Source organism: Trachurus japonicus, chromosome 16 (genome assembly GCF_045865225.1).
Source record: "Trachurus japonicus isolate A0001 chromosome 16, Traja_1.0".
Lineage (NCBI taxonomy): Eukaryota > Metazoa > Chordata > Actinopteri > Carangiformes > Carangidae > Trachurus > Trachurus japonicus.
The window spans coordinates 4,490,734-4,502,833 of NC_140922.1; the positions used below are offsets into that span (position 1 = coordinate 4,490,734).

The 12,100-nt window shown below is 43.1% G+C and overlaps 1 protein-coding gene across 1 annotated transcript in view; it reads left to right on the forward strand.

Moving 5' to 3' along the window:
- crppa (CDP-L-ribitol pyrophosphorylase A) overlaps positions 1-12,100 on the forward strand; it is an 83,055-nt gene that overhangs the window by 23,364 nt on the left and 47,591 nt on the right. Inside the window, exons 6-8 of the mRNA XM_085803487.1 lie at positions 3,254-3,351; positions 9,338-9,415; positions 9,518-9,610. Of these exons, the coding sequence (XP_085659613.1) occupies positions 3,254-3,351; positions 9,338-9,415; positions 9,518-9,610 (269 nt within the window). The remainder of the gene's footprint in view (positions 1-3,253; positions 3,352-9,337; positions 9,416-9,517; positions 9,611-12,100) is intronic.

Sequence of the window (12,100 nt, forward strand, 5' to 3'; positions counted from 1 at the left end):
GAAGATGTGGAAAAAGTTCTCACATCTGTCAGTGTGAGAAACTGTCAAGTGTGTGTGTGTGTGTGTGTGTGTGTGTGTGTTTGTGTTTCTGCGTGTATGTGTGTGTACATCCTGTTGAGAAGTGTGCGCCTGTCAACTTGGATTTGGAGCTGTTTTCTCAGTAGAAGTGCAGCAGCCATGAGGGAGGTCCTCAGTGTTTTGCAGCAGTGGCTGTGATGAGCTCAGGGTTTGAACCAGAGAACGCCGCTGCAGCAGCAGCAGCAGCAGCCGCCGCTGCAGCAGCAGCAGCAGCAGCAGCAGCATTAACAGCAGCAGCAGCAGCAGCAGCAGCAGCAGCAGCAGCAGCAGCATTAACAACAGCAGCAGCATTAACAGCAGCAGCAGCAGCAGCAGCAGCCGCCGCTGCAGCAGCAGCAGCAGCAGCAGCAGCATTAACAGCAGCAGCAGCAGCAGCAGCAGCAGCAGCAGCAGCCGCCGCTGCAGCAGCAGCAGCAGCAGCAGCAGCATTAACAGCAGCAGCAGCAGCAGCAGCAGCATTAACAGCAGCAGCAGCATTAACAGCAGCAGCAGCAGCAGCAGCAGCAGCAGCATTAACAGCAGCAGCAGCAGCAGCAGCAGCAGCAGCATTAACAGCAGCAGCAGCAGCAGCATTAACAGCAGCAGCAGCAGCATTAACAGCAGCAGCAGCAGCAGCAGCAGCAGCAGCAGCATTAACAGCAGCAGCAGCAGCAGCAGCAGCATTAACAGCAGCAGCAGCAGCATTAACAGCAGCAGCAGCAGCATTAACAGCAGCAGCAGCAGCAGCATTAACAGCAGCAGCAGCAGCAGCAGCAGCAGCAGCAGCATTAACAGCAGCAGCAGCAGCAGCAGCAGCAGCAGCATTAACAGCAGCAGCAGCAGCAGCATTAACAGCAGCAGCAGCAGCAGCAGCAGCAGCAGCATTAACAGCAGCAGCAGCAGCAGCGACCCCTTTAAAACAGCTGGTCCCCACAAAAGCACTACAATAACTTATTTTTACTACATCTTTGGGGTTTGGGGGAAAAAAATGATACAAGATAGTATTGTAATATTTTGTGAGGCAGTATTGTATCAATTGAATTACAAATATGAATTTAAGTCTTAAGTACTACCAGTAGTTTTAAGACTGTGTTGGTCAGTCTGTCTGCTTGACGGTCCCATTTTGTAAAAAATATTAATTATTTAAGCAAGATCCTAACAGACTGAGAACTTAATTCAATGATATAAAACAGAAGTTGACAACGTTTTGCTTACAATTTGCAGTTGCAAACAAGGGAATAAATCACAATGTATCAAATTATGTTATTGCAGTAATCATGATGTTGCAAAATGTTTTAAATTGCCAGTCTCATGGTGACTTACGTATCATGATAATATCGTATGGTGGGTGATAACATCTCTATTAATATTCAAAACACTAGTGAGGATTCTCTGTTTTTGATTTTCACAAACAACAGTGACAAGTCTGTCAGTCAGTGTAAGATTTTGCCTTGGTGACAGATTTTAACCAGATACTGTAACTGTCGAGCCCTAAAGACCCACTCCCGTGAAAGTCGTGTTTTTTGAGCTTTTCACATGTTCCTGTGGCATTTTTCTTGTGTTAGAGCACTTATCAGCAGAGAAGGAAGTGCAAAATTGCATTTCAGAGTTTTTCTGCCTTCAAACTGCTGTGAACCAATGGCAGACTCAAACTGGCAGTTTCAGGAAGACTGGAGTTGAGGGTGTCACAGCTCCAGGGGAGGGCACTAGTGCTACAAGCTCCCGCCCCGCTCTGCATCTGGCTCAGAGGTGAAAGCCTTCACAGCTCGGTGTAGCTGTCTAGGTATAATAGGTATAGCTCACCTGGTAGAGCAGCTTGCACTGTGAGCAAGAACTATGCTCCAGTCTGGGATCGAATCCCAGTGTGGAGTTTTACGCTAAACGCGCTGAATCTGTAATTGTACAATGTCCAGCTGTCAGCAAGCGGGGGGGTGGGGTGCGAGGAGGTGGCTGGGCGGGTGCAGAGCAGCGCAGTCTCCGCCCAACCCCCGGAGGTGCATTGCTAATGTGCATGGCTAATGAGCTGGTTTTAAAATGGCCGAAAAGGGTCGCGGGAGTGGGACTTAATGCAACAGCTAAGTTAACAGATGGTAAACCTACAGTGTAGCTAACATTAGCTCTGCAGCTAAACTGAAGGCTGAGCTATCGACAAGTTTGAATTTAAGTGAAATCTGAAACCTTCATCTTTGCCCGTCAGACTTCACATCTGTATCTTGTTATTACGAGAAGGTATTTGTAAGTTTTGTAATCGCTACATAGCTAGCATTAGCATTAACCACTGTCGCCAACAGCTGTTTCCTGAGGTGAGAAACATGTTACCTTTTATGTCTGTCAAGTCATTTCTTCTGCTAATGTTAGCATGCTAGCTCCAGTCTATCTCATCACTTTTGATAGCAACTCACTATAGAAACCATGTTTTGGCCACAGAGATAAAAAATAACCCCTTTAAAGCAACTACAAAGAACTTTTAACTGGATTTGCAAAAGTCTCTGGTTTCTGCTGGTGTCTCTGTTTGACCCACAACAGCAAATGAGGCCATCGGTGGGAAGATAAGCTGTTTCTAAATAGTCTAACTATACCTTTGGGAGGCAGTGGTTGGGTCGGTCCATTGGACAAAACGATTTATGGCACTAGACCGCACACCTGACGAGGCTCAGCATTGAGTTGTTGCTACACTAGCCATTAAAAACCAAGCTCGATTTCATCGTCATGGCTGATACTAGCAAAGAGAAACCTACCACTTTTGTCCACAGGGGTCACCAAAATCAACACAAAATAAAAGTTCTAGTAGTTGCTTTAAGTAGCAACCACTGAACTTTGACTAAATGTCACTAAATATGATGCCACCCTTGGATGTAAAGTTATATAGGAAAAGCTTTTTTTTGTTTTGATGGGTTAAACTCAAGTAGCATTTTCTAACTGTGGCTGCAGGATAAAACACACAGGTGAAACTTGTTAAAGCATAAAACACCAATAATATAGAGCAGAGTTTACCCTACCTCATGTCCTGCATTTGCAAAATATCTATCTCAGACTCCACTCCCTTTTATTTCTATGACAGAAATGATTGATATCAACCTTTTGAACTATCTGCTTCTCCTGGCTGGTTGTTATGAATTCACTTGTTAATACAGAGCTCCTCCTCTTCGCCAGGAGATTTAACCCAGAACCAAATGTGGATTTATTCCCTCTCCAGAGACGCTGTCTCAGTCGGCCTGCCTCATCACAGGTGGATCAGCAGGAGCTGTGACGCTGGCTGACGCCCTGCAGAAGGCGGCTGGATCTCTGGACATGGTGAGACACAGCGCCTGGAACAGCTGATTAAATGTTGATTGTGTTGATGACAGCATCACTGAAGACTCCCCCCAGTTTTTACGTTTTTATTTTCCTCCATCCTCCCGTCCAGCACCTCCAATCCCCCTCTCAGACTCAGTGTTTGCTCCACTTGGGTGGCCCGGCAGTGAGACTTGCCATCTGCGGTCAGGCCTCTAATGGAGCCTGTCTGGGACATCCACACTCTGCAACTTTTCCTCCTCCTCATTCTCTCCCCCTTCCATCCCGACCTCCACCTCTCACTCCCCTGCGTGCAAGAGAGCAGATGGCAGTTATATTTCCTGTATCGTGGGAGTTTGCTTGATTAATGGAGTGCTTAGTGATGAGCTCTTGCCTTCTCCTCATCATCTTCCTACCAGCTCCGCTCAGTCAGACCTGACAAGCTCCCAGTTTCCACCTCAGTTCACATCCCTCCCTTTCACTCTTAATCTTTTCTCGGGCACATCAAATTCCCGTGTTGTCCTGGGCCCATGTTACAAACATCCTCTGTTTAATCTGTGAAATTGTTCCTAATAGACAATGGAAAACAGCGTCCATATGCAAAGCAGGAAAGAGTGACGGCCTGAGATATTGAATGTGACGGGTCAGACCACGCAGAGGATCCACATGTGAAAGTCTCTCGTTTACCTCAACAGCTGTTGGTTTCCTTCGAGCAAACCACGTAACCAGCAACTCATACAAACTCTAATACTTCATCTGTCTTGTAGGCACATGAAGAGTGGATTGGAGTAAAATAAGCTTTGGTGAAATGCAATGCACGGCACTGTACAGGCTTTCCTGTTTCCATTGAGGATGAGCTGTAAGCATCTCATGTCTTCCATAAATACCCTACACATATGTCAGAATCTGGGTCAAAAATATATTTTATAGGGCCTGATGGATGTGGGATTTTTGGAGGCAGCATTAGGGAATAGAAAATTCCAATAAATGATTGATCTTTTCAACGATCCCTCAGTTATGTTGTTGGCATAACATTTTAGTGTTTAAGAATAAATAACTTTTGTTATTTAAAATGGCCCCAGTGAACCACTGCAGTAAACTGTTGGGAAATGTAGATCAAATTGAACACAGAAAAGGACAAAAGCCTCCGATGAATAATGAGGACACTTTCTTTTCACAAGCCTGTTGTGTGGAGCAAACATAGAAATTAGATAATCAAAAAAAGGATGAACAGAACACTGCTTATTTTTCTCAAGTGAATCAACAAATGTAAGGACATCATGTCTAAATGAAACCCAGACAGTTGTTTAGTTCCTCTGCAGAGAGGGGGGGGTAATATAATAATATGACACAATCATTCAACGTCAGTTCATGTTTAATCCTGAAACCTTATACCCTTCAACCACAACTGTTTATGCTGTTTCATCCACTCTCACAATATCAAGTTAAAGCGACAAAACAACATTAAAATGACAACAGAGTTGATCACAATTTCTCCAACGCAGTTTAAACAACAATATCACTAGCAGACTGCAGAGGTTCATCCCTCTGTCTGCTGGTTTTTCATTTCCCATCACCTTTACTCAGACCCTCAGCCTGATGAACTGCCCACACATGGCTTCATGTACAGAAACGTGTTTGCTGGTTCATCCTGATGTGTGTGTGTATATATATTATTCCATGGGTGTAGCTGCTGATAGTGGGAAGGAGGGACAGAGCACGCCCCCGTCGTGTGTTTTCTATGTTCCACCGTGATCCAAACAGCCTGTCCTCCTTTGAACTGGCTCCAGGTTCTTCATCAGCCGGTGTCAGAAGAGGCCGATCTCCCTCTCCAGCGCTGGACCAGGACCGGGGCAGGAGGGGCATTAGTGTCAGGCCTTCTTTGGCTGGCTTATTGGAGCCATTCCCGTCCGTGCTCAGGTGGCTGTAGTGGTGGGGGGGTCGGGTCTTTTCCGGTGCGTGTGTTCAGAACCAGATACATCCTTCTCTTTGAGTCGGGGAGGGAGGAGATGAAAGGCCGGAGCAACAAGCGGAAGGTGAAGAATTACCTTTGTCCCTGTGCCATGACGTGAGCCTTAGAACAGTGATAAGAAGACCGGGCCGCCTAAGCTCAGCTGAAGACCGACTGTATAATGTAACGTGTGTGTGTGTGTGTGTGTGTGTGTGTGTGTGTTTGCAGGTGGAGGATTTGGCAGCGTGTGTGTGTGTGAGAGAGGAAGATATTCAGAGCAAGAATACGATGAAGATTTGTCTCAGCAGGATGTTACATGAGAGAGCCGGTTCAAGTCCAGGCTCACGCAGAAACAGGAAAAGTTGCCAGTGGGTGAAATTCATACAAGAATAAGAGATTTGATTAATGAGTAACAATCACATCTTGTTGTTGTGATCAGTTCAGTTTTTGTAAAAGTACAAGTAGTCTGATAGATAGTACAGTTTTTAACCCTCCTCTTGTCCTTCTGGGTCAAATTGACCCAATCTGTTTCCTTCCTCCATCCTTCCTTCTTTCCACAATCCCTTTTCCCTTCCTTCTTTCCTTCCCTTCATCCTTACTTCTTCTTCCTTCCTCTTTTGATCCGTTTCCTATACCTCCATCTTTCTTTCCTTCCCTTTTCCCTTCCTTCTTTCCCTTCTTCCTTCCTTTTTCTTCATTCCTTGAATGAATCTGTACCCTCCCTCCATCTTTCTTTACTTCCTTTTTCCCTTCCTTCTTTCCTTCCTTCATTCCTTCTTCTTCCTTCCTTGATGAATCTGTACCCTCCCTCCATCTTTCTTTACTTCCTTTTTCCCTTCCTTCCTTCCTTCCTTCCTTCCTTCTTCTTCCTTCCTTGATGAATCTGTACCCTCCCTCCATCTTTCTTTACTTCCCTTTTCCCTTCCTTCTTTCCACAATCCCTTTTCCCTTCCTTCCTTCCTTCTTCCTTGAACGAATCTGTACCCTCCCTCCACCTTTACTTCCTTTTTCCCTTCCTTCTTTCCACAATCTCTTTTCCCTCCCTCCCCCCTTCCTTCCTTCCTTCCTTCCTTCCTTCCTTCCTTCCTTCCTTCCTTCCTTCCTTCCTTCCTTCCTTCTTCCTTCTTCTTCCTTCCTTGAGCGAATCTGTTCCCCCCTCCATCTTTCTCTCCTCCCTTTTTCCTTTCCTTCTTTCCACAGTCCTTTTTCCCTCCCTTCCTTCCTTCCCTTTGTCCTTACTTCTTCCTTCCTTTTTGACCCAATTGACCCAATCTGTTCCCTCCCTCTTTCTATCTTTCCTTCCTTTTCCCTTCCTTCCCAAACTTTTGAAATACTCTTTTATTCATCTTCTTCCATGTTCTCCTCATGTTACATACTGTAATTCAGAGGCATAAGTTGCTCAGGCATTTGGCTGCTGAAAACAGACAAGTGGGTGCTTTATGGACACTTAAGTACATGCTTGAGGAACTAAGTGTTTCATTTGAAGAAAACTCCTCAGACTTCTCACCCTTATCACTAATCCTCTTATCTTGATGTATGATCAGATTCTTATATTCAGTCCACTTCCACACAAATCCTCAGACTCATGTATCAACCAGGAGAAGGTTTACAGCGATGAACCTCAGTCTATAAGAGGATCTGTCATGTAGACACAGATACCACAGTGTTTGTCTCTGTCAGTCACTGACACAGGAGAGAAATTAAAGCCTCCATGTGAATTACTTTAGTTAATACATCAAACTGTTATTAAGAATAGAGAATACTGCACCTCTGAATGTGCAGTATGGAGAAATCTGATACAATATATGGCCATTTAATTTCATCAGCACTATAGTGTATTATTTTCCCACTAACACCAAAATAAAGTCAATATATAGATTTTTATGTGTATGGACACATCTGCAGAACTGTTTCTTAATACTTCCTTTATAAGTCATATTTTGGATTCTTTAAAGACCCACTCCCATGAAAATCGTGTTTTTCGTGCTTTTCACATGTTCCTGTGGCATTTTTCTTGTGTTAGAGCACCTATCAGCAGAAAAGGAAGAGTTTTTCTGCCTTCAAATTGCTGTGAACCAATGGCAGACGCAAACTGGCAGTTTCAGGGAGACTGGAGCTGACGTGTCACAACTCCAGGGGAGGGCACTAGTGCTACAAGCTGCCGCCCCACGCTGCATCTGGCTGAGAGGTGAAAGGCTAGACAGCTCGGTGTAGCTGTCAAGGTATAATAGGTATAGCTCACCTGGTAGAGCAGCTTGCACCGTGAGCAAGGACTATGTTCCAGTCTGGGATCGAATCCCAGTGTGGAGTTTTATGCTAAACGTGCTGAATCTGTAATTGTACAATGTCCAGCTGTCAGCGAGCGGGGGGTGGGGTGCGAGGAGGTGGCTGGGCGGGTGCAGAGCAGCGCAGTCTCCGCCCACCCCCCAGAGGTGCATTGCTAATGTGCATGGCTAATGAGCTGGTTTTAAAATGACCAAAAAGGGTCGCGGGAGTGGGACTTTAAAAGATACGCTTTTTGATTTTAATAACCAGAAATCATCTTGTTTTCCATCTTCTCCTCTCCCTGGCTTCTCTCTGGAGTTCTAGTAACAGCAAATTGACGTCAGCCAATCAGAAGAGAGGGGGCTCTCACTCACTCTTCTGATTTGCTGGCTGTTTTCTGAGCGATCTGATAAAAATCCAGAGAATGGTGGATCTTGGTGGGCAGAGCCTCGTGACTGATTTGTTGTGACATCACAAAGTGGCAGGAAGTCCTGACAGCTGGTTTTAAGCCTCAGTTTCTGAATACAGGCTGTGTACATTTCTCTGTCAACTGAGGCTTTGATACTTTCACAGTATTAATATAGAACCTTAAATTGCTTCATAATTACACTACATGTGGACATCTACCTTGAGCTTTAATACAAACATCTACCTTTATACTGTATGGAGCTTTAATACAAACATCTACCTTTATACTGTATGGAGCTTTAACACATTTAAACTACATTCAAATGTGTAAGATGTGGTCTCTCATCATAGCTGAGCTCTGGGGCCTTGTTTTTCCTCTGTCCCTCTTCGGTGAGGTTCAGTTGTCGAGCCTCCGTGGCCTCTTGGCTCCTCAGCCCATACCTAAATTTAAATAAACATTCCTTCTTCAAGATTTCATGGCCAACCTGGTTTAGATCATGTTAAGTTTTTTTTATACAACCCTGCAAATTTACATTTCGGACTGAAATGATTTTCCTCCTGAAGCCGTTGGCGGTTATCTTTCAAAACCAATTAACCCTCTGACATATGTTTTCCATAACCATTTCATATTTTCAATTACTCTCTGTGCTTTTAATAAGTAGAACAAGTGTACCTCGGTGCCAAACACAGACTCCCTAATGTTTATTTCTGTGTTTATTTCCTGCGTGTGTGGAATGGAAGTACCAGGCTGTAATTAGAGACACAACAAGCGGACATGGCCGACACTGTGAGCGATCTGGTTGCCTCATGTGGCTCTTTTGCCAGGGCTCAAACTAAATGGAAAGATCAGGACCTAAATGTCCTGGTTCTTTGAGTGAAAAAGCTTTTACGATTCTTGGCTGTCCGTCGGCCTTTCGACTCAATTTGCAACGTAATGAAATTTAAGTTGGCTTGTGTATGATTGCTGTCCCCAGCTTTTGCATATGACAGAATTTTCCTGCCAGTCCAGAGGTATAAAGGAGCCCAGAAACTTTTTTTTTTTTACCTCCTCCATTTGTTCTAATAAGCTTCTGATTACAGCCGGTGGAAATAAGCCACTCAGTTGCGTAGTCCCCAAGCGTATTTATATTTTTTATCCCTTTTCTCTAATCATAAAAGGATTCATGGCAGGAAAACAGGTGGCTGCACTCTCACACTAAATGACTGACGAAGTGGTTGAAACAAAAACCAGAAGCCTCTTGACCTTTGAGCGCTGACGTCGATCAGTCAGTCCACATCAGATGTATTATGGGGCTCCGGTGCTGCAGCACCTGCTTTAAATCCTATCACTCAGGATCCAGTGACAAGCAGAATATTTAACATCAGGGTTTCTCTGTGTTACAGCAGCTGGACGTGGTCCCGGACCTGAAGGGAGACAATGGCAGGTATCTGCTGAAGGAGTGGAACTTCATCCAGCTTTCTGTGAGTTCTCATTTCAAGCACAAATTCTTCGGAGACATAACAACTCATGAAAGCTTCTATCATAGTGGAGAAAAGTGAATCCTCTGTGTAAACGTCTTCCAGGTGAGTTGTTGTTGCCTCTCTGAAGTGGAGTCCTTGCTGAAGGATCTGGAGGCAGCAAACCAAGCCCTTCTTCACCCACTGGTTGTCATCTGGGTGAGTTCACTGTTACACACAGACTGAAGACTAACACAATGTCCCAACACACACTATACATGATCACATCCAAAACTGGGCTATTACTGAATACCGGTTCAAGTCTAATAGTCTTAGTTTACAGATAGATAGATAGATAGATAGATAGATAGATAGATAGATAGATAGATAGATAGATAGATAGATAGATAGATAGATAGATAGATAGATAGATAGATAGATAGATAGATGGATGATAGATAGATAGATAGATAGATAGATAGATAGATAGATAGATAGATAGATAGATAGATAGATAGATAGATAGATAGATAGATAGATAGATAGATCGATAAATAACTAGTATATAAAAACCCAACATATTTAAGTACTAAGCACCAGAGCCAAAATAAAGCTCAGCGATGAGGCCAGCAGAACCTGGAGAGTCTCCACTGGACTCTGTGATTAAAAAATCCCCACAACAACTCCAATTTAATTAGTTTGAATGTCATAAAACGTCCAGCAGGTCTGATCAGTGCAGGACTGACTTGTCTCCGTCGCACCAAATAAAAGCATCTAAGTTTTTACTATCACAGAAAGTCAATAAAGAAAAACTCAGGTCAGTGTTTGTCTTGTTCAGCAGCCACATTCAAGTAAAAATCTGAGACAGCATCACTGCCAGTTTATGATCCAGGATGTGGATGATCTGACACATGCACAGATAAGAAACCTAAGGTTGAATTTACGTACATCACATACAGTGATTTTTGTGCAACATTTGACCACTTTGGCCACAAATCCAGGCTAATGATTAAAGGGACAATGAGGAGTTTTGGAAAGAAAAGTGTTTTCACACTACATTTCCCATGAGACTCCACATGCACAGTGAAATTCTTGGACCGGCGCAAGACGGACGAAAGTGAATACATTTGCCAAGAATGTTTTCTTTCATCAAGAATGAAAGACGATCAAAGACGATCAGATACTGTCCGACCATAAACGGCGATTCTGCTGCGTTATTCCCATGACCCGCCGGACAGCGTCTGGGAAACCGAAAGTAAGAAATGCTGGGTGAGCCGACCACTAATAATAACAAAATAACGATAGAGACAAAACGATATATTTATGGAAAATGGACCCATTAACAAGTGTGGGCAACGTAGATTCATTCCCATTAATATGAGACTTTTTTATAACCAATACAAACTCCTCGTTGTCTCTTTAAAGGGGCTGAGCAGCTCCATGTTGACTCAGTATCGGAGAGTGAGGAGACAGTCCGACAAGGGCGTGGCTAGCTGGTTAGCTTGTTGACCTTAGTATAAGAAGACTCAGAGAAATGGATGCAAAACAAAAGTTAACACTTTGATTTTCAATGCTGGAGAGTAGAAACATTAAAGGACCACAGATCACAGGATTTTACTATTTCTTTGCAGTGTTGTTTTCGTTAACGATGGCGATGACGAAATGATTTCGTTGACGCCCCTTTTGTTTATGACGATAACGAGACAGTGACGAGATAAACATGGCGCTCTGATGACGAAAACATGACGAGACGTGTGTGAGTTTTCGTTGACGAGACGAGAACGGACGTAAATGTTAGTGGTCGGGCTGCGATCGCCTCTACATTTCATATTGTGGATTGACTCATTAATAAGCTTTACGCGATATTGTGCGTGTAAATAATCTGTCCATTAAAATCAACAAGTATCTGCAACGCTGCTGCATCCTTGTGTGGTCACACCACCACCTGGCATGCAGCGCACACTCTGCTCAACACACCTGCCGTCACTCCACCAGAAGATATATGGACGTATTTTAAATATAATCCAGCAGAAAAAAAACTGAATGCACTAGCTACTGTTACCACTTTATCTGTGTGTAGGGTAATGCATAATCCTTAGACCATAAGCCATTGGGTGGAAAAATTATGTGTAAAACCATTCCTTTATTGAATTAATTTGTTAAAAGACTTTTTTTTTTTTTTACTGAAACTGACTAAAACTAGACGAAAACCTTTTTGAGTTTTCGTCGACTAAAACTAGACTTAAACTATCACATATAGAAATGACTAAAATTGACTATAACTAATAAGTATTTTCGTCAATAAGACTAAGACTAAATCTAAAATGCCTGCCAAAAACAACACTGTTTCTTTGGTTTTATTATTGATCTCTTTTTGTCTTTGTTTCTAAAATACTTTATTTTGTCTCTATTTTTATTCTATATTATCTTTACAAGCACTTTTCATCTTAAGTTAAGAAAGGTGATATAAATAAAGTTTGTTATAAATATTATTAAACTGCTAGCTTGTAATGCTAACATTGGCTATGTAGCAGTAGCAGAAAAATAGCATACACTATAGCTCCTTTAAGGCTGTTAGAGTTAGAAAAGCATGAAGTCATTGAACTGACTTAAAAAAATATCCATAACACTCTTCACATTTGTCTAAAGCTAGCTAACATTAGCTTTAGTTAGCCATTTTTAAACACTGGTTATGACAGAGTTGTGCTG